Source organism: Puma concolor, chromosome B4 (genome assembly GCF_028749965.1).
Source record: "Puma concolor isolate L17-30 chromosome B4, mPumCon1.1.hap2, whole genome shotgun sequence".
NCBI classification, from domain to species: Eukaryota; Metazoa; Chordata; class Mammalia; order Carnivora; family Felidae; genus Puma; species Puma concolor.
In genome coordinates, this window is record NC_141673.1 from 60,556,449 (window position 1) to 60,580,274 (window position 23,826).

General features: G+C 35.0%; 1 protein-coding gene and 1 pseudogene across 1 annotated transcript; one reads left to right on the plus strand and one right to left on the minus strand.

Annotated features, from left to right (window-relative positions):
- The first annotated feature begins 9,526 nt into the window (after positions 1-9,526).
- LOC112863740 (olfactory receptor 6C2-like) lies at positions 9,527-12,117 on the plus strand (annotated as a pseudogene).
- A 7,417-nt stretch (positions 12,118-19,534) lies between these two features.
- Positions 19,535-20,501, minus strand: LOC112863607 (olfactory receptor 6C75-like). The gene is given in 1 exon segment (XM_025926753.2): positions 19,535-20,501. A coding segment is annotated over 1 exon segment (939 nt). The 5' UTR covers positions 20,474-20,501.
- Between the last annotated feature and the right edge of the window lie 3,325 nt (positions 20,502-23,826).

Genomic DNA, 23,826 nt, shown 5'->3' on the forward strand with positions numbered 1-23,826 from the left:
ATAGGGGCACTTGTACCCCAATGTTTATAGCAGCACTCTCAACAATAGCCAAATTATGGAAGGAGCCTAAATGTCCACCAAGTGACGAATGGATAAAGAAATTGTGGTTTATATACATAATGGAATACTACATGGCAATGAGAAACAATGGAATATGGCCTTTTGTAGCAACATGGATGGAACTGGAGAGTGTTATGCTAAGTGAAATAAGTCATACAGAGAAAGACAGATACCATATGTTTTCACTCTTATGTGGATCCTGAGAAACTTAACAGAAGTCCATGGGGGAGGGGAAGGAAAAAAAAAAGAGGTTAGAGAGGGAGAGAGCCAAAGCATAAGAGACTCTTAATAACTGAGAAAAAACTGAGGGTAGATGGGGGGTGGGAGGGAGGGGAGGGTGGGTGATGGTTGAGGAGGGCACCTTTTGGGATGAGCATTGGGTGTTGTATGGAAACCAAATTGACAATAAATTTGATATTAAAAAAAAAATAAGAACTGGTAAAAAAAAAATGGAATAAAATACTTCTCATACTTATTCCCAAACTAGTCCTTTGGAAAATGTGTCTCTGTGTATACTCCCACCGTTTGTAAATGAGAATCTCTATTTTCCAAAGCCTTGGGGATTTGGGAATTATTATTTTGAGTATTATTTTTAATATTTTTTCCTAACATGATAATCCTGATAATTGTTTCACTGGCATTTTTCTTATAGGGAGGTACACCACTTTATTCTAAATGGTTATTTCAGTAAAAAAATCATCATTACATTTCCCTGAACTTTTAATGTTTTAAATTAATAATAAATGTATTATTTTACATGTTTTGTTATTTGACTGAATTCACCAGAAAAAAAAACAATGAACATCAGAGGCTCCAAATCTTACAATGATGTTTAACCTAATTAACATGACATTAATTACTATGAGTTCTTTTAGGACTGAGGGAGCCCAAGAGATGGGCTGGAAATGTTCAAGGATAATTTAACCATTTAGCAGGATGTCTTAGGTGGGTGGTTGCCCCTTTGAAATTATTTCTAGCTCTTGTGTTCTAAGAATCTATGAAAAAGGGAGAGAGAATTTTTGATAGCCTTTTTTTGGTCTTTGTCATTATAGCACAGCAGTGACTACACCTCCCCCCCCTTCCCCCCCCCACCAGTTGTGTGTGTGGCTGGCTGGTCTTATCCTTAACTCTGATCTTTTCCAAGAACACTGCTCAAGAATCATGTTCAGATTCATTACTATGTTATAATAAACAAATGGCAGCCCAGAGATTACTTTTCAGATCCTTTCTGCACATGAAAGTACTTTTGTACTCAGATTTTTTAGCAGAAATATCTAAATTCACTGCCTTTTTTTTTTTTAAGTACACATGGAACCATTCATATGTATTTTTTTTAACGTTTATTTATTATTGAGAGACAGAGAGACATAGAACATGAGCAGGGGAGGGGTAGAGAGAGGGGGAGCCACAGAATCTGAAGTAGGCTTCAGGCTCTGAGCTGTCAGCACAGAGACTGATGCGGGGCTCAAACTCACAATGAGATCATGACCTGAGCTGAAGTCGGTCGCCTAACCAACTGAGCCACCCAGGCACCCCTAAATTCACTGTCTTTACCCAGGGACAGCTTTTCTACACCTTCTATGATTCCAGTTCCTGAACATTTAGCCACAAAATGACAAATGTTTCATACTTACTTTCTGGTGGTTCCCCATCATTTTTTGGGAAATTTAACTCTAAGTTCCTTCTTGGGTCTGAGAAACACTGGGTGCTCGTGGCTATAATTTTGAGTTAACTTTGGCATACTTTGAAGCCCCACATAGTCTTCCAGGTAAGAATGCCTGCAAATGCAAGATAATATGCAGTGGCATAGGGAATGGCACCCTTTGCTCTTATCATCACTAAGTCTAAAATGGATCTGATGAGAGTTCCTATCTCTCTTTAAGCTATCAAATAATATTTTTCCTGAATTCTGTGACTGAAAGAATGGACAAACAATGCTAAGTAAATGTTAGTAACTCTGCCTGGCTGTGGAAGTGAACATGGCCTGACCTCTCTGCAAAGAAATGGGTTGCTCTATAAATTTTCATTAATAGAAATGACATGTGCTTTATTGGTTTTATCTGCTCAAGTGCACAGGGAACAACTAAGTGGAAAAATGAAAATGTCCTTGGTGACTATTCAAACCACTAATGAATCTATGGTGAAATTAACTTTGGCAAACAAAACAAAACAAAGAAAAACAAAGAAAAAAACTTAACCAGCACCTGTGGGGCAGTGTCCACAGAGGTAAGAAATGTAATCATAATAGTATCAGTGGCAGCAAAAAAAAAAAAAAAAAAAAAAAAAAAAAAAAAAAAAAGTCAGATGATGAAATTATTCTCACCATGTTCTTTTTACCCTGTTGAAATGCTGGGAATCATCTGATGAGTTCTGTTGTAGGACATACTCATATGATCTACTCAAGTCACTCTTCCCCATCTGATTATTAATTTTTGTTTTTTAAATATATTTATTTTACTTTTCAGAGAGGGAGAGAGAGCATGAGCAGGAAAGGGGCAGAGAGACAGGAGACAGAGAATCTCAAACAAGCTCCACACTATCAGCCCAGAGTCTGACGGGGGACTCAATTTCTGAACCTGTGAGATCATGTCCTGAGCCGAAACCAAGAGTCAGACGTTTAACTGACTGAGCCACCCAGGTGGCCCCATGGGTCCTATTAAAGCAGAACTAATTATCATTCATATATTCATTAATCACTGCTAATTTATAAGTCAACTGCTGCTATTTCAAACTCAAAACCTGCAGGGAACTTGCTAAACCCAAAGATGTCATTCAGCTTACCAAGAATACAGGATCTGGGTATGTTGTGCTAAGTAACCATCATTTTATCCCAAGTCCAGAGATCACCCCTCAGCCTTCCACAATGCTCAGCAGGGCCAGCTTTTCATAAAGCTCAGTAGCTGAGAACTTGAGAAATCTGAGCTGGCATCAGAGAATCCACATGTGCATGTAAGTGACTTGCTGGCTCGTAGCCCCTCTCTCCACCCAAAATAATAAAAAAAAAATTCTGTATATCCCTATAGAATTGCAGAAGTCACACTTACTGTAGAAATGCCTTCAGATCTTTTACAAATGTTTTTTTTTTTTTAAATTTTTTTTTTTTTCAACGTTTATTTATTTTTGGGGGACAGAGAGAAACAGAGCATGAACGGAGGAGGGGCAGAGAGAGAGGGAGACACAGAATCTGAAACAGGCTCCAGGCTCTGAGCCATCAGCCCAGAGCCCGACGCGGGGCTCGAACTCACGGACCGCGAGATCGTGACCTGGCTGAAGTCGGACGCTTAACCGACTGCGCCACCCAGGCGCCCCAAGTTTGTGTTGTTTTAAACGCTAAGGTTGTGGTACTGTAGCGGTGAGTCACACACAGAGAGTCGGGACATTTAGGCTTTTCTTTCCAGGAGGCAGCTTTCTTCCTGCTGGCACAGGCCTATCGGGCTAAGACCCAAAAGGCTAAGCCCCGAGCATAGCAGGGTGGGAGGTTGCCTATTGTACAATTTTTGCTTCTTTGTCTCTCATATATGGTAGCATACAGTCGTCAATTTACATTTTTAGAGTAGTGACTGTTCCAATTCATTAACATGGTATCCCCATTCATTTATTTGGTTATTTTAAAATTTCAGTATTTTATAGTTTTTTCTTTTGGGTGCATATGTGTGTGTTTAGAATTGCACATGACTCATTAGATTTATTTATAAGTATTCGTTCTTTTGGGTACTGCTGTAAAGGAAATCATTAAAAGTTTTTATCTTCCCAGTTTTCATTCCTATATAAGAAGCAAACATGTTTAGTGAGTACTAATTTTGTATTCATGAACTTTAAGTTGCCTTATAAATTCTGAATTTTTTTCCTTAGATTATTTTGGATTTTCTACATAAAAAAATTTCATTTCTAAGTAAACTTAGTTTTGCGCATTTCTTTTAAGTTCTTCTATTTCTTTATTCCTTTCTCTCGATTTATTGTTCTGGCTAGAGCTTCCAGGACACTGCTAAGTAGAAGTGATGATATCATATATCCTTGTCTTATTCCTGATTTCAGAAATAAACTATAAACATTTCAACATTAAGTATGATGTTTGTTAGATATTTGTGGGAATATGGGTATAGTTTATCAGATTAGAGAAGTTCATTTTTTGTGAAAGGGTTTTATCATGAAAAATATGGAATTTTATCAAACTTTTTTGAAATTTATTGAATCATATGATTTTTATATTCTATTAATGTGGTAAATTACATTAATTTTCGGATCTCAAATCAGCCTTGGATTTTAAGAATTAATAAAAATTTATCTTGGCTTATCTTATTTTTATTATTTTTTTGTTTTTTTAATATGAAATTTATCATCAAATTGGTTTCCATACAACACCCAGTGCTCATCTCAACAGGTGCCTTCCTCAATACCCATCATATCATCCTTTTTATAGATCATTGGATGAATTTTGTTAACATCTTGTTTGAGAATTTTGTGTGTTTGATCATGAGTGAGATTATCCTAAATATTCCCTTCTTGTAATGTAATTGACAGTTTTTTTTAAGAAAGTTTTATTGGTATGTAATTCATATACCATGCAATTTACCCATTTAAAGTGTACGATTCAATGGTTTTTAGTATATTGTGCCACTATCACCATAGTCAATTTTAGGATATTTTTGTTGTAGTGTGACCTAAAATGGGAACTATCCTGCAGAATATGCTGTATGCCCCCCAAGAAGAATGTGTATTCTGTTGCTGTTGGGTGGAATGTTCTGTAGAAGTCTGTTAGATCCATTTGCTTTGTAACGCTATTTAGATCATCTGTTTCCTTATTGATTTTCTGCCTGGATGTTTTATCCAAGAAGTTAGGGTATTGAAATTTCCTATTGTATTTCTGTCTATTTTCCCCTCAGTTTTGTTAATATTTGATTTAGGTATTTGGGCACATATATATTTATAACTTACATTTTCATGATGAATTTTTTGAAATATAATTTATTGTCAAGTTGGCTTACATACAACACCAGTGCCCATCCCAACAAGGGCCCTTCTCAATGCCCATCACCCACTTTCCCCTCTCCCCCACCCCCCATCAACCCTCAGTTTGTTCTCTGTATTTAAGAGTCTCTTTATGGTTTGCCTCTCTCCCTCTGTTTGCAAATATTTTTTCTCTCCTCCCTTCCCCCATGGTCTTGTGTTAAGTTTCTTGGGTTCCACATATGAGTGAAAACCTATATCTGTCTTTCTCTGACTGACTTATTTCATTTAGCATAATACCCTCCAGTTGCATCCACGTTGCTGCAAATGGCATGATTTCATTCTTATTGTCAAGTAGTATTCCATTGTATATATAAACTACATCTATATCCATTCTCAGTTGATGGACATTTAGGCTCTTTCCATAATTTGGCTATTGTTGAAAGTGCTGCTATAAACATTAGGGTACATGTGTCCCTATGCATCAGCACTCCTGTAGCCCTTGGGTAAATTCCTGGCAGTGCTATTGCTGGGTCATAGGGTAGTTCTATTTTTAATTTTTTTGAGGAACCTCCACACTGTTTTCCAGAGTGGCTGCACCAGTTTGCATTCCCACCAACAGTGCAAGAGGGTTCCTGTTTCTCCACATCCTCACCAGCATCTATAGTTTCCTGATGTGTTCATTTTAGCCACTGTGACTGGTGTGAGGTAGTATCTCAGTGTGGCTTTGATTTGTATTTCCCTGATGAGGAGTGACATTGAGCATCTTTTCATGTCAGTTGGCCATCTGGATGTCTTCTTTGGAAAAGTATCTCTTCTGCCCACTTCTTCAATGGATTATTTGTTTTTCGGGTGTGGAGTTTGGTGACTTCTTTATAGGTTTCGGATACTAGCCCTTTGTCTGATATGTCATTTGCAAATATCTTTTCCCATTCTGTTTGTTGCCTTTTAGTTTTGTTGATTGTTTCCTTTGCAGTGCCCCTTTTTATGTTCATGAGGTCCCAATAGTTCATTTTTGCTTTTAATTCCCTTGCCTTTGGAGATGTGTCATGTACTTAACACTTATGAACTATACTCTGAAAGTAGTTGAGATGGTAAATTTTGTTATATATATTTTACTAAAATTATAAAAAGTAAAATAAAGCATAAACAAAACAAAAATAAAAATATTGAGGGTAACCACAAATCATACAAAAACATAGTTAAATCTGTTAATAAACAAATTTGAAAAATAGAACAGCATGGTTCATTTTAAAAGTATAAAGTGAGAAGAATATATATGAAAAATATGTAAGATTCAGATAAATATACACTTTTTCTGAATATATCATGAGATTCTATGCTAAAAAAAAAATAAAGCGTGGCATAAACACAAAGACCAACAAAAGAGTGGGGAAAATATTTGCAACACACATAACAAATTAAATTGTTAATATGCATACAAGTAGTAATGCCCACTTCTAGGAAATCCTGCAAATAGACAAAGATGTTCAAGAATGCATTTTGCATCACAGCTGATAGTTGATTTAAAAAGAGACAACATGAATTTATAATAAAAATTGTAGAACCATTTGATCAGTTCAAAGTAGTTATTTTTTATAATGGTGAAAAAAACTTTTTAGAAATTACAAAGTTTCAACTGTTAGGATTGATTTCTAATTATGATGGAATTCTCCAAAAAGAAATATTACATGGTACCTAAATGATACAAATTTGTAATTATTGAGATAAAAAGTTTTAAGTTTTTAATTATCAAGTAATCTGAAAAATATGTAAAGAGTGTTTCATATTTTAAAATATAACAATATGAATATATTTACATAGGAAATTTCTTGAAGGCTGTAATCTGAGATATTAGGGTGCTTATTACATTAAGTTTAACTTGTCTATATTTGTTTATAATGAGTCATTTAAGGTAATAATGTTACAGAAGGAGAAAAGGGGTAACTGTATTCTGTCAGCAGCTATTAGCAGCTATAGATGTTATTGAATAAAAGGAAGAAATGGTAGACTTGCTCTTTTTAATTTGGTTTTTATTTTGTGTAAAAGTCCTGTGTTGAATATCATTGTCGAATCTTCAGGTCTCTGAGGACATGGTCCCCAGTCCTACATGTTTCAGGATCTTTGCCAAAAGATTACACAAAAGATTCATTAATAACATTGGAACCCAATTCACCTGGGACTTGTGTTTATTCACTCATGTTTGGCACATAAAACAAACATCAATCTTGATAAAATTCTCATTTTTATTGATTTTGGAAGGTTCAAATATCAGGGCTATGTAAACCAGAGGGAATTCTTGGTTTATTCTCCCAGACTTTGGAGTAGCAATTACCTTTCGAAATAGCACAAATACCTTGGTAGGAAGGTCTTGGCCACATGTTAGAAATGAAATGATTGGATAATCAATACCATCCCAGAGCTGTCTGTGAGGTGAGTCTGGGTCCATGAGTAAAAACGACCAGCAGTCCACATAAAAGCCCATACAAACATAATCTTCATTTTTCTAATCCTCACAATACTCAGGGATAATCAACTAAAACCATTATGTCTATGGTTTTTGAGAGACTTAGAAAATTATTTTCTCTTAGAAACAGTTTCATATGTCTTGCCAAAATTAGATGGAATAGTTAATTGAATTATAGTTAAAAGAAACAAGAGTTCATAATTTTTTAGTTGATTGAAGATATTGATAAGTCTGGGTTTGTGCAGCATTGAATATCAGGTCACCTAAAAATATGTGAAATAAAGGACTTCAAGAAGCAGCCCTGAATTGCAGATTATCTGCCGATATAAGTAAGGTTACCCTTCACTCTAAGATGCTCGGTTCTCTAAAAGACCTAAGAAGTAAATAGGTGTGACTCAAACAAGGGTGTCAATTTATTTTTCAAGATATTTAGGAGCAAGGACATGATCTAGCTTCCAGAGTTGTGTCAGGCATCAATTACATGCCTCAAGTATGAGGAAAAGAGGGGCTGGTGGACTATATATGTAATCCTTTTCTATATCTGGAGTCTATTATTTCACTTACTAAATCTACTGTTAATATTCATTTAATCTGTTACTTGTGTGATACATTCTTGGGAGTGCTTTCAGCTCCTCCTAAAACATTACAGCAGTCCTTCATCTCTTTAATGGAGTCTAAACACTGGGAGATTTACTCTGGGAAATGGGTGGGTAGTGTATAGACAGTATCTCCCACTTCCTGGAAGAAAAGAATACTTTAAAGCAATCAAATGAAGCCTTCACATAATCAGTTACTTGGAATTTCCAAAAGAAATTATGGGGTTTTTTTCCTCCCAATTTATTGATGGCTTTAAACAAGCCTTGGAGACTGAAATAATTTCAGCTGGTGTTAATGTAGTTAGTTGATGTTGGCTGAGGAAGAATCCCAGAACAGCTTTTGGTCCAAATCCAGAATTTAAGTTTCTTTAATCTCTGGTGTTAATGTTTCTGATAAGTATATTGAGGCATGAGTGGAAACCGTGAAAGGAAAGCTATTTCTGTGTCAAACACAGTGATAACACTTTTTGCCTTAATGTAGGTATTATATATGGGCTGACAGATCGGGCATGGTGTGATTTAAATGCCACTCAGAATATTTTCCCCACCAAACATAAAAGCCAAAAAGAATTCCCTAAATTAGAGTCAGGGATATGGAAAAAGTAAGAGGTGTCAGATTAGTTTTAAAATTGAGTCAACATAATAAACAATATAACATTATCTAGGTCTGAGGGCAAATATTATCTTTAACTCTATATCAGACTCCTTTAATTTTGTGGTTACTACATTCAACAACATAGAAATCATATTTCTGACACTTTTTTTTTTTTAACATCGTCTATTAAGCATAGGGAGTAACAAACCATGTAGAAAGGTCATAAATGTGGTTTGTTGTAATTTGGAAAAATTCCTTTGAAGATCCAAGCAGGATACAGGAATGAGTCACTAAGAGCCAGTTACAGGTCAGAATCAGCAAACAGATGGAGAAATGGGGAGGGGGAAAACCATAGATGATTAGATGACAATGTTTTTTCCAGGCAGGTAGTCCATGTAAGATGACTACCACATAACTGGCTCTCACTATGGTGTGTTTTTAGAGGCCATCTTTGTAGCTCTGTCTCACCAAACAAACAAAACATACCCCTTGTTAGAGTCAGGGAAACAGCAAAACTAAGTGAAAGTACTGGCAACATCAAGAGAATTTCAAGATAAGTCTAAACTAAGAAACAATATAGCTTGATATCAATTGTTACTATATAGCAATAAACATTAGGTTTTGGTCTTTGAATAGCAGAGTAAGACAAGGATCAATAGAAATACAGAAAATGGGGCAATCCATTTTGAACAAATTCATCTAGAGGGAATGTAAAATTTCCAGGGGCAGGTGTCTGACATTCAAAGATCATTATCAAAATGCACATTTTGAAATATCAAATTTTATGTGCTAAGTTGAAGTCATGGGATTTAATCAGTTCTCAGGAAAAGCACATACAGAAGCAGCTAAGAGGATTTAGGGATGAGGTGTGAGAAATCTCAATGTTACAAAGGTGAGTAGGGGAAGAGATAATTACAAAAGAGAAAACAGAAGGGTGGGGGGGGGGAACCCAACCAGGAGTGTGGATATCATGCAAACAATGTGTCAAGAACCTCATAAAAAGTAGTGATTGACAAGGAAAAGTGCAAATAAAATGGCTACACTTCACTGGTACTTAAATATCAGGGAAACTCATCAAGAATAGTTTGAGTGGAGTGGTGTGTTCAGGAGCTGTATCATAAGGAAATGGTTGGAAGTCAGGAATCAGAGAAAATTATTAGAAGCTAAGGATAGAAGTTCGATTGGTGAATGCATTTAATACTCAGAGCTGATTATAACATCAGTGACTTGCTAAGAAGGTCTAAGTATTTCAGTCAGCCAAATAGACTGAATTGCAAAGCATTAAGGCTATTCTTCAGTTGTGTACAAAACACTTTCTCACTTATTAGTGAATTTGGTGTGTATCAAAATGTTCTCTGTTTTGCACCAAAGTGGGGCAATCAGTAAAAATCAGATAAGGGCAACAAAAATTTGAGAAAATCATGGGAAAGATCTGGGAAAGAATTTTTTATTTTATTTTTTAAAAAGTGTATTTTTTTGAGAGAGAGTGAGAAAGCAGGGGAGGGGCAGAGGGAGAGGGAGAGAGAGAGAATATCCTAAGCAGGCTCCATGCTGTTGGCACAGAGCTTGGCATGGGGTTGGAACTCATGAACAGTGAGATCATGACCTGAGCCGGAAACAAAAGTTAGATGCTTGACTGAGCCACCAAGGTGCCCTTAGGAAATAATTTTTTTATATGGAAAAGGTCTTTTGTAGATTAATTTTAGGTTTGGTCATGGCAGTGGAACAGTGTCCTTAGCTGCTTGGTAGATGGATATAGAAACATCTTGTGCCATAACCACTTCTCATGTGCTTTCCATTTATCCAGGAAAAAAAAAAAAAGCTTCAAGCAGATATTGAAACGGAGTAAAATTTCAATTAGTGATAAGGGAAATATTCTTAGAAAAACAGATTCCCTGAGGTTTATGATTTCACTGCCATCAGGCTTCGAAGAATAAATCTATTCTAATGGGTAAAGTTAAAGTCCAGTGTAAACTTCAAAATCATAAAAAATTGTTTTACTTGGACTATAAATCCCTAGATTTATTTTTCTCAAATATAGATCATGACCATTTAGTAGAATATGAAGTCAACTTGGTGATTTTGCATTTATTTTTGATGAGACAAATTAGAATAGAAAGCATCAGAGAGCAAGGTAGATTTTTTTTTTGGACATTTTTTAATTTCAGTAATATGCAAGTGTGTGTATCTATGTGTGCATATACACTGGACTGCACTATAAAATGTGTATCTTACCATAAATTGTGGTCAAAATATTTGAAAGCTAAGTTTCAAGCATATTAAATGACATGACAACAGAACTGAGGGCATGAATTATTAAAAAAATTCATTATCAAAGAAAACAAAATACTATGTGTAAAGTACATTGTTTAGCTTTTCTAAACAAACCCATTGTAACCTTGTTTCTATCCTCTTCTCAGCTCTTAAGTCCCTCAGTTTTACCTGTATATTGGGCAGAAGTCAGGACCTAGGAATCAGAAACCATACTTCCCTAACCAGTTGCATCCTTCTGGGATTGACAGATAACACTCAACTACAGATTCTCATTTTTATATTTCTACTTATCACCTACATGTTGAGTGTAACCAGAAGCCTGACCATCATCATTCTCATATTAATGAATTCTCACCTTAAAACTGCAATGTACTTTTTTCTCCAAAACTTTTCCTTCTTAGAAATGTTATTCACTTCTGCTTGTATTCCTAGGTTCTTGTACAGTATATCAACAGGTGATAGGACTATTCCCTGTAATGCTTGTGCATGCCAACTTTTTCTTTACAGATCTTTTTGGTGTAACAGATTTTTTTTCTCCTTGCCTCCATGCTCTTTGATCGATACGTAGCCATCTGCAAACCCCTTTGTTACATGACCATCATGAACCACAGGGTGTGCAACAGGCTTATCTTCTGCTGTTGGATGAATACTTTGACCATTTCCCATCACTTAGCTTGGGATTGGACCTGGAATTCTGTGACTCTAATGCCATTGACCACTTTGCCTGTGATTCTAACCCTATTCTGAAAGTCTCCTGCTCAGACACATGGTTCCTTGAGCAGATGGTTATTGTCTGCTGTGTGTTAGTCTTCATCATGACTCGTGTGTGTGTGTGTGTGTGTGTGTGTGTGTGTGTGTGTGTGTTTGTGTGTGTGTGTGATTTTGCTCTACCTGTATACCATCAGAACAACTCTAAGATTCCCCTCTGCCCAGCAAAGGACAAAAGCTTTTTCTACCTATTCTTCCCACATTATTGGGGTTTCTATAACCTATGGCAGCTGCTGCTTTGTCTCTATCAAACCTTCAGCAAAAGATGAAATGACCATTAATAAGGGAGTGTCTATACTTCTTCCATTTCCCCCATGTTAAATCCATTTATTTATACTCTGAGGGACAAAGAGGTGAAACAAACCTTTAATGACTTAGTCAAAAGATTTATGTTGTTCTCAAAGAACTAGGGGAATGTTGAAGTCAGGATCCCTAAGCATATTTTCAATTTTTATCCCATTTTGTCTCTTCCTGATCTAGACTTGGGTTTCCATTCAGCACTGACTCTAATTGAGTCACCCTTTGCATCTCCTTATCAGCCAACCTCTTTGAGAATGATAATCTTTATTAAGAAAAAATGAGAATACTTGATTCAGGAAATCTAAGCATGACCTCTTAACCTTTCTTTTACCAATGCTGAAAGGATTGGGAAATGTATCATAAAATATTGGTGCGATAGTACACATCATTCCTCCAGAAAAAACCTACTCAGGAAGAGAAATAATATTAAAAAGAATCAATACTTTTCTAAGTGTAACAAGCAAAAAAATTTTCAAAACTCAAAATATATTTTAAAACAAGGAATATTCATAAAGATTTAAAATTTCAAAAAAGCATTTACTGATGAAAAAGCTTTAAAATCCCCAAGATTCACATATTTTGTTGGATGGATCCAATCCAATATCATTTATTTAAAAACTGTCAAAGGGACATGAATTAAATTAAGATGAAGGGAGAAAGGCACTAGTAATTCCTACTAAGGAATTAAAGCCTGCATTGAAATGACATAAAACAGATTGGTACTGACATACTAAATGAAATGTTACATCTTGAATGTAGGGTATTTAAATTAAGCAAACAGATAGCATCAGGTCCAAGGGAACTAATAAGGCTAGAAGAGTGATAAATAACCAGCAAGCCAAATATACTACGAATGGAGAAGAGAGAACATATGAATATTAATATCAATACAATGATTTGCTTTTTAAAAATGAAATCTTTAGTCATTTCAGGGGCGCCTGGGTGTCTCAGTCAGTTAAATGTCCGACTTTGGCTCAGGTCATGATCTCGTGGTTCAGGAGTTCGAGCCCCGCATCGGGCTCTGTGCTGACAGCTCAGAGCCTGGAGCCTGCTTCAGATTCTGTGTCTGTCTGTCTGTCTCTCTCTCTCTCTCTCTCTCTCTCTCTTTCTGCTCCTCCCCTGCTCACATACTCTGTCTCGGTCTCTGTCTGTACCTCTCAACTATGAATAAGCATTAAAAAAAAATCTTTAGTCATTTAAAGAGTCAAAAATATGCACCTGATGATAACTCTCAAAGAAAAATCAGCATTTAGTTAAATTTTCCCCCAACTTCTACAGTTCATCTTATTAAAACTTCCTTTGATCCTTGTTCTTTTACTTCAGGCCATGCTCACATTGTGGCCTGTGTAGGCAGGGGTTCCCCCCCCCCCCCTTTTTCTACTACCGCACCCCCAGGGTTCTCCCATTGAAATGACATTCCCACAAGGAGTCTTTATCTTACTGTTCCACTACCACCACTACCACCAAGCCTGGTGAGCCCTACCCATTATACTATCATCACCACCTAGCTCCTGCTCTCATAAGTCTTATCAAACTACAATGTCAAGTTTCTTGCCTTTGTTCTACTCTAGATGGCAAACGCCTTGGGGAATGTCTTTATTCCACATGCTAAAATACGTTATTCCTGGCACTGAGACAATTATTAATCCCATAGTAGATAACCTTCCAATATGGTGATTTGATACTTCTGACAATGCAAAATGAGAATTTTTATGTGAAGATAAAAAATACAAAAGTAACATTTGACATTAATTTGTGAACAAAGGATGAAAGACATGGCTTGTAGGAGCTATCCTGTTAAAATATCTATTTAAAAATTTCTGAATGAAATTGAAGGAAAGTCACAATTTATTGAAAATTTATAATACTGAGAAACCTGAAAATATCCCTGCAAATTATATTTATAGTCATAACTTATACTGGAGAAATGTAGAGAAATCCAAGTTTAGAAAAATGTTCTATCACTTACTAGCAAGAGTTCTAGGATTTAAAGCTAGTTTTATTGATTTTTGGAAAGATTCTGTTCAAGTAAATGCATCTGCTTTTCCAGGGGCAGCAAGATGATTTCAAGGAACATCCCAACAAATATCTTCCAGTACTAAAATTGAGAAAGATTTATATCATAAACAATGTACAAAGATAAAAGTAACATGGGATGCATTATATATATACATATGTATTATTAATACTATATTAATAATAAATGATATTAATATAAATGGATAATATACTATAAAAATAAGACAAAAAGATCAGATTACCAATAAGATATAGAAATAACAAATGGGAATGGAAAAAGAAGTAAAAGCAAGAGAAGAGGAAAAAAGGAAAATGGCCTTATAACCTGGATCTTCAGCTTCACTGAGGAAAACCTGGTTCTAGGCTTTTTTCTTGGTGTTAATTGTCTGTTTCATGACAGAGCCTCCTACTGTGAGTCCATAAGGAGACGAAAGGGCCCTGCATGAATATCTCAAGATCTTAGAGTGCTTAAGAGAGAGGTTCTCCAAGTTCAGTCCCCATTTGTACCAAAAGTGTTTAGCAACCTTCCAAATTTCAATCAGGCAAAAGCACTGGGGCAGCCATCCTCACCCTATGGGTATGGTTTAACTTCGGATTTCTAAAATATTTAGCTTCTCTGATTTTTTGGTTCTGCCATAACCTGTGCTACTAATTCATCAGCTTAAATCTAGGAGATACGTATACTTCAGTTAAGACTTAATCTTTGCTTTTTTCTCCACATGGGAGTTTCTTAGCCTACCTACAACACTAAGATGGGGGAATAGAGTTTAACTTCTGAATAGCAAGAGCTCAGTATCTAAATTTATATAAGTGCTGTCACATCATGATTTCTGACTTGTTTAACCAAAGGTGAGACGTCATTTTCTATACAAGTCTGGTTAATCTTCTGGGCTCTCTCTCAACCTGGTCATATATGTAAATGTTGTCCATGATACTAGTTTTCCAAACCATAACATGGCTGCTAGTTGGTATTAATCACGTTTCCTCAATATGTGTTCCAAACAAATTGGGAAATAGGCACAGAAGTCAGACGAGTATAAAAATTTGCTTCATTCATGATAAAAGTAGATTGAAGAACATGGAGAAGATGAGTTTGTTTAAACTGGTCTGATTTACCTACTAAATTAGAACCTGAACATTTCTGAATCTCTAGGTGAGGACATATTACCAAAGTGAGCTAACTCAGTGGCAGATGGAGGAAACAGGGCAGTGTGCTTGTCTTATACGTAGCCACTCACGAGCAATGATTTTTACCCCAATCTCAACAAGCAGATAAATTTTGTAGAAAATGATCCAGTAATCTAGGTTTTAAGTCACTCTCGAATGGGAATTTTTAAAGATTCACATAAGGAGACAAGATATAATAATTATAAACATATTAAAATTATTTTTCTCTATTTCCCCTTACTCTTCTATGTTTTGGTTGGCATTTCATCTTCTGTTTCACCCATAAATTCATTGCATTTTATGCCCAAGTTTATCAGTAGGTGCATCTAACTGCTAAGAAAATTTTCTTTTACCTACCATCAGGCCAATATCAGCATTATCAATAAATTGTAATAGATTCTCATATTCAGTGTGTATTTTTTCACAATTAAGGTGTTTGAATCAAAATCCACACATCATATTTGGTTGTTTTGTTACTTACAACTTTTTTTTTATTCCCTTATAGTCCTTTCATTTTTCCCCCCTTGCATTGATGGATAAATGACAGCATTTGTAGTGTATAATGTCCTTGGTTAAATGATTGCTTCCTTATAGACTTGTTTTTTCATGACCAAATTACCTCTCATATGCTAATTATATTTATTGATTACATCTAGATTTGTATTTTTAGCAAAAAGTTGATAGAGGAAGCTATATGCTTCTTATTGAATTACATCATGAGACTTGTAATGTCTGTTTGACCTACTTTCAGTAATACGTAGATTGATCAGTGTATCAGTCTTGGCACCCTGATATCTCTATTATAAATATCAATATTTGACAAATCATTTTTAGTACATACTGACACATTGTCTAGATCTATTCTTGCATTAAGAGGTCCAAACCATTGTATCCTTTGATAGCACAGCTGGTAGAGTGGAAGACTGAGGGTTAAAGAGGTCCAAACCACTGTTTTATTTTGTATTTCTGGGAATTCACAACTTTTTTGGTAAACTGATTACCTGAAGTACATTATATACAGGCAGAGAGGATAAACATTTGATTCCTCCCCTCGGCTATCGATGTTTTGTTGTAGTAATTTGATGTCCTGGCAACTTCCACTGATGATCAGTCGTTTTCCTTTTATAATGCTATACGCTCAGGGATTTTTATATACTTGATAGGTTTCTATATGTTACAGTCATTATTATATTTTTTATGCTCGAATTGTCTCATTTTAGGCTAGGAGGTACAATCCAAATTGGTTCCTGTGTCCTCGTGATATACATATATATATTTGCTTCCTTTTCTTCTGGCACAAAAAGATGTTCCAGGCTCAGTTCATAGGTTTCCTACCCCTAAGGTGGAAAGAGTTCTTTCTCCAAGAAGACCTGGTTCCTTTCAGTGGGAAATAGTATTTAGAAACTACACCTTGCTAGCAGCATTGTTTGCAATCTAACATGAATAATGGGCCCCAATTAGTGCCAAAGAATTTACACCATTTAATTCAACAGTTTTAGTTTCTGTTCTTAGAGTTCATTTTCTGAGTGCATTCTATCTTCGTAGTTCTACCTATTAATAAGTGGCTCAATATACTACATATATTTGCAAAATTTGATAGCTGCTATATTTTCCATAAATTTAAAGAATATGTCCATTTAATAACTTGTGTAAGGCTTAAACTGCTTTAGATCTAAGTATTCTACTTCTATATAGTGTTTATATCACACTTTTTAAAAAGTTTATTTGAGAAAGTATGAGCAGGAGAGGGACGGGGTGGGGGGGGGGTGGAGAATCTTAAGTAGGCTCCATACTCAGTGTGGAGCTCCACGTGAGGCTTGATCCCATGACCCTGGGATCATGACCTGAGCTGAAATCAAGAGTCTGACACTCAAGAGTCAGACACTCAACTGACACAGCTGCCCAGGTTCCCCTGTATTACATTTTTATATGCAGAGTTAATCAACTATTTGACTACAAATACAGACTGATCTTGGAATCAATACTAGATCGTAAATACTTCTTCATATCTTGCATTGTAATACTATCCCCACTATTACTGTATGTGGAAATGTTCATTTGCCAGACATTCAGATCTACTTACTATAAAATACATATTTGTCCTAGACTTAATTTTTTTTTTTTAATTTTTTTTTTCAACGTTTATTTATTTTTGGGACAGAGAGAGTCAGAGCATGAACGGGGGAGGAGCAGAGAGAGGGGGAGACACAGAATCGGAAACAGGCTCCAGGCTCTGAGCCATCAGCCCAGAGTCTGATGCGGGGCTCGAACTCCCGGATTGCGAGCTCGTGACCTGGCTGAAGTCGGACGCTTAACCGACTGCGCCACCCAGGCGCCCCGTGTCCTAGACTTAATTTTAAGCATAGCCTTGGGTAGCTATTTTTTAATCAAATTGTGTTTTATATTTTCATCCTCTCATGATTTTAGTAATCAATATTGAAGTAATTTTAGGAAATACTTAAGTATTTTAGCTATTTTTTCACAGAGCAGCTAGGTATAAATACACTAAAATTTAGTTTTGATTTTGACAGGCATTCTATATGCCAAAGAGAAATATTTTGCACCTTATGTTTATTATTGACATATGGGGTTATAGTATAGAACATATTTTCAAACTCATGTCGTCATGTATGCTTTCATTTTTGTTTTATGAACAGAGCTAAATTGTTAACCTCACATAAGTTTCCAAGAGAATAGGATCTAAGAAATATTTTCCCCTACTCTCAGATACTCCTGTAGACCAATTAAAAATTCCAAAGAATAATATAGGAGATTATGCCAAAAAGGAAATAATAGAACTTCAAATGCAAGTATTAATATATTTTGTATAAGCCAATTTTAGAGGCAATATAATTATCTTCTGCAGAGACTCTAAATTTGACCTCTGACATTCATTTGATTTTTTTCCTTCAATAAGTTATACACATCAGTCTTTATCTTAGGGAATGTGCGTTAATGTGTTCACATTTTCTTTCTCACATTTCTTTAAAGTATAGCAATACTTTACGTTAAAACAACTTGGTTAACGAAGAATTTCCTGATTTTTCTGAGAATTTATTCTATATTGCTGTTATTACCAGTAACATCACCAAAGAAAGGCTCAATTAACTGGAATAGAATATTAAAGTGCATTTTAGGTGTGCTTGGGTGGTTCATTTGGTTAAGTGTCTGACTCTTGATCTCAGCTCCGGTCTTGATCTCAGGGTCATGACTTCAAGCCCCATATTGGGCTCCGTGCTGGGCATGAAGCCTACTTAAAAAAAAAAAGGGCAATTTAGCATTTATGGGAAAATGATCATTACATTCAAATAAGAAATGTTTTTGATACAGAAAATAGATTTAATCAGGAAAATTCTGTGGAACAGGTAGAATATACTTTAACCTCTAAAGTAAGGCAATGAAATAAATTCTTACATTGTAATTCAATTCACTGGCATAGGTAAACATCTCTTTCAGGAATTCAAAATTTTAGAAATTTAATGAACATTTTCAGTCGGGATCATACAGAATCTGATTATTATTTTCTCATTTATGACATATACAAGGATCAAAATTTATTATTTTACAGAAAAAAAAGCATTTTGTAAAATTATTATAAATTTTCTTTGACTTTATAATTTGTGCAATGTGCTCACACATTAAAAAATGACATTTATGAAACATAATATTCTCCATAGCATAAAATGCTATCTATTATCAGTGAACTGTTTTCTTGATTGAAAATTGACTTTGTGATGTTTCAAATATTCATTTTTGTCCTAAAAATATGATTCCTATCACAAACATTCCATTTACATGCCATATTCTGGAAAGGCTTTTTTTTTTTTTTTTTTTTAATTTTTTTTTTCAACGTTTATTTATTTTTGGGACAGAGAGAGACAGAGCATGAACGGGGGAGGGGCAGAGAGAGAGGGAGACACAGAATCAGAAACAGGCTCCAGGCTCTGAGCCATCAGCCCAGAGCCCGACGCGGGGCTCGAACTCACGGACCGCGAGATTGTGACCTGGCTGAAGTCGGACGCTTAACCGACTGCGCCACCCAGGCGCCCATGGAAAGGCTTCTAACATGAAAGCTCATACAGAGACTGATTAGACATTTGTTTCATACAGTATGATCTGTGAAAAATAATCACATTTAAAATTCTGCATTTATGAAATCAATAAAGAAACAGATTTGTGGAATAGAATTTCTAGCCAGAAATAATAGCATGGAAGGAGTCCCAACGTGGGCTGAAATTGCTAATATAATTTGAAAATATGTACAGAGTAAGACAAAATAACCCAAGATTAAAAGGGCAACATTTTCATTCATTTTTCCCTTCATACTTTTTTAGAATTTTCTCATTTGTTTGAAGCAAATAAAACTTTCTGGACCATATCCTTAAAGGCCTGTTTCACTTGCTGGTTTCTTAGTGTATAAATGAAGGGATTCAATAAGGGGGCAACTGAGGTATTGAGCACAGCTACTCCTTTGCTTCAAGTCACTCTGTCATTTGCTGATGGTTTTATGTACATGAAGATGCAGCTACCATAAGAGATGGAAACTACAATCATGTGGGAAGAACAGGTAGAAAAGGCTTTAGTCCTTTGCTGAACAGAAGGGAATTTGAGAATTGTCTTGATGATGTAGCCGTAGGAGAGAATCACTAACATCAGTGTGACCATTAGTGTCATCACGGCCAAGAAAAATGACATTAGCTCAAGGAAATGTGTATCTGAACAAGAGATCTGCAGGATGGGAGAAGAATCACAAATAAAATGATCAATGACATTGGAAGCACAAAATTCCAACTTGAGTCCCAAGATTATTGGAGGAAAGATGACCAAGAATCCAGTTACCCAAGAGCTGAGTACAAGTTGGTAGCAAACTTTGTTGCTCATGATGGTGGTGTAATGCAGAGGTTTACATATAGCCACATAACGGTCGAAGGACATAGCAGCCAGAAGGTAAAATTCAGTTACTCCCAAAAAGATAAAAAAAAATAACTGAGTCATACAGCTCATATAGGAAATAGTCCTGTCCTTTGTCACAAGGCTCACCAGGAACTTTGGAATACAAACAGTTGTGAATGAGATTTCTAAAAAGGAGAAATTCCGTAGGAAGAAATACATTGGTATCTTTAGGTGGGAATCCAGCAGAGTGAGACTGATGATGGTTAAGTTTCCTGTCACACTCAACAAGTAGGTAAAAAATAGAAAGAGGAAAATTACAACCTGCAGTTCAGGGTCATTTGTCAGACCCAAAAGAATGAAGTCCGTGTGGACTGAATGATTCCTCATTTCTCTTATCGGTTTTAACAAAGCTACACAAAGAGTTAAAAAAAAAAAAAAATGGTCCAGATTAGCTATTACAGTCAGTACGAAAGAGCAAGGAGAATGAGAAGCTAACATTCATTGATCACCAACAATATACCATGTACTGTTTGGAGATTTACATAAATGTTCTTATCTGCAGCAACGTTCTTTGAGTGGAATATACAATCCTCATTTTTTAGAGAGGGAAATTGAGGTTCAGATTAAAGAGTTTGTCTGGGATGTGTATCTAAATCCCAGCTTTCTAAAGTTGGTAAATTTTTAACAAAGATAAATACCCAACACACAACCCAGACAATTCATTTGAATATTTGGGTGAGATCTAGGCATTTGTGTTTGTATGAAGTTTACAGGTTCATAGCCAAGTGGAGAAGTATTGTTAGTAATACAGTTGGGAACTGAATCCAAAACCATTTAAATACTACACCTTTGTTCTTTTTAATTCTATCATACTGAATATCCAGTATAAGATCTTAGCCTCGAATACACGAATAGATTTCAGAACATTCACGAATGCACTTTAATTCTACAGAATTGTGTGTAAAGAGGGCACGCTTTTTTTTTTTAAAAGGGCACATGACACAACATGTTTAAGACTCACTAGAATATATGTTATTGCTTCGTAAATGGCAGCAATAAGAACATAATTCAAAACCTATGCAATTTGGGTGGCAACTCGGAAAATTGCAGATGAGCCTGAAAATCATAGAACATAGTCACAGCTTCTTAGACTAAAAAAAAACTTCAGAGATCATTTGTCCAATCTTGTAAATAAAGCTAAAATCCTCCCTACAAAATTAAGGAAGGTATGTAGTTATTTAGATTTTACTTTTAACACAGTAATTATGATAATGGATAGCTTTGAAGAGTAAGAAAAACTTTGCAACACAAATATAAAGGGAGAAATTGTTCTGTAAATTTAAAAACATACTCTTAACAACCACATTTTAAATAATGGCTTTCAACACCCTAAAACATTTTAGAAATTAGCTATATTGTTTATAAGATCTATATCAAGAGTCCTCTTCCTCCTTCTCCTTTAGAATGTTTTGTTAGCCAGATTGTAGACCAGTTGGGCTATTTCCTTATGGAATTTACCATTAAAAACACGATCCCTAAGAAACAAAAAACAAAACACAAGTAAGCAAAAACAAAATGCATTTTCTTTTCTTCAGAATTATCTTTATCTGTGAAACTTTGGACTGCTGGTAATGACTTTCTTTCCTAATACAGTCAACTCTTCAACTGTCTTTTAATATCTACTATATACCTAAAATTTCTACCATTTTATGTTTATTTCTTTTTCACGGTTCTCATAATCAAAATTTATGCCTGCTCAGAAAAATTGTGTATTGCTTCTTTAATAGTTTTCTCCTAGTTTGATTTAAAAAAATAAAATAAAAATTGACCTAGTTCAGAAGGTTGTCTGAATATCACAGTGATTTCCAGAATCAAGTGAGAAAGTATTTAATGTAATTCATGATACCTTCTGTCTAAAGCTGCTTTGTGTTTATTGGCTGTTAAATGGAAGTAATGTATTCCTTTTCACATCTATTCTCTTGTAATCACCATCTTCATAACTATTTTTTTTTAAATTAATGAATGGAAAAATATTTCTCTAGGAAGGTATAATTAGACAAAAAATTGATACATAAAATGTAGTAAAATGATGGTCATAGACTGAATTTTTCTCTTTCTAAAGATCATTTCATTAGTCTTTTTTCCTCAACTTATACATTGTTATATTAAATTTATATAACTAATAAAAAAAAAGCAGTGGACAGATTTAGGTGCATTTTGTAAATAGGTACCTTTTATACATTTTTGTATTTCTATACCAAAAAAGTAAAATGTTTAACCAAAAAGAAAAAAAATCAAGCTTCTTATAAATATCTGCCTTTGATTACCACAAAATTACCTTAATTTCCAGTTAAAAATAAAAGATCCAAACTCTAAAGCATTTACCTTAATTCCTGTGTTTTCTCATATTTTCTTCTAGGATGTGAAAAGGCAAAAAAAAAAGTAGCTAATAATGAATTATGAGTGTACTCAAAGCCTAGACAATATTGTTTTAGTAAGAAATTGAAAGAAAAAGGACTTTAAGTTGTAACTTAATGCAAAAAGGTGGAATATATGGTGTGTTTTTGTAAATTTTCCACTTTTCACCTCACCCTGTGTGTAAGTTTGAACTTAGACCAGTTCTAGATTTGGATACTACTATATTTGATTTTATTTTCGATGAGATAAATTCTCTAGCCTTACTATGAACACATCTAGGTTATATCTATTATTAATACTAATGAATTTCAAGTGAAATTCATTTTTATATTCTTTACATTTGGAAATGGAAGTGGAAAAAAAATCCAGGAAAATCTGATAAAAGTGTTGTTATATCCAGTAGGTAAGGGGATATTTCATTGTTAATTTTACATGCTAAAAATGAGTGTTCTTATATCATTTAATTAATTGCACACTCAAGGGATTCTGAGAAGGAAAAAGAAAACAATACAAAGAAACCATTACCCAGGGATTAATAATCAGAAGACACTAATGATATATGATAAAAGTAACTTGTATAGCACATTGTAATAGAATATGAAGGGCCAGTATCTATGACAAAGCAAATAAGCGCAATTAGTGGGTCATGACCACATTCATTTTATTCCATAATTTAATATTTCAGGTTGGAGGTATATAACCCCATTAGATTTACCACACTTAACAAAATCTTTCATTCAGAAAGTCCTTGTTGAAATGGTTGCAAGGTTACTCATTTTATCATATGTTGTGGCATGCTTCAAGTTAACTGATTTGGGGATCCATTATCTGAGAACATAAAGTCCAAAACAATGTGGAGAGCAGTATCCTAAGATCCAAAAGAAACATTACTAAATGAAATGAGATACGAGGTTAAGTGGTGATATGAGAGTTGTATCCAGGAAGTATAAAACATAGGATACTTCTAGTGGCATAGAAATTAAGGAAGAATGACAGTCAGACATTAGTAACTTTAAGGTATTTCTCTTAAATTTGTTAGAAAAATAAAAATATTAACAGAAAGGGTGCCCCAATTCTTGACTTGCCGCATAAGAAATAGAAAACCTGTGACCTGGAAAAGAAATCCAGCTTAACCTGCTAACATACCTTAACGCAGAATGGGAAGGGTTGGACATTTACATGAACAGTGAGGCCATCAGGAGGCACAAATGAAAATGAAGCCCATGGTGCTGTTGGAAAGTTGTATCAGGAAAATAGAGTTCTTGTTCATAATGATGGCTTTCTTCCAGGCACATAATAGGCATTGTTTCTGCTAATTCCTA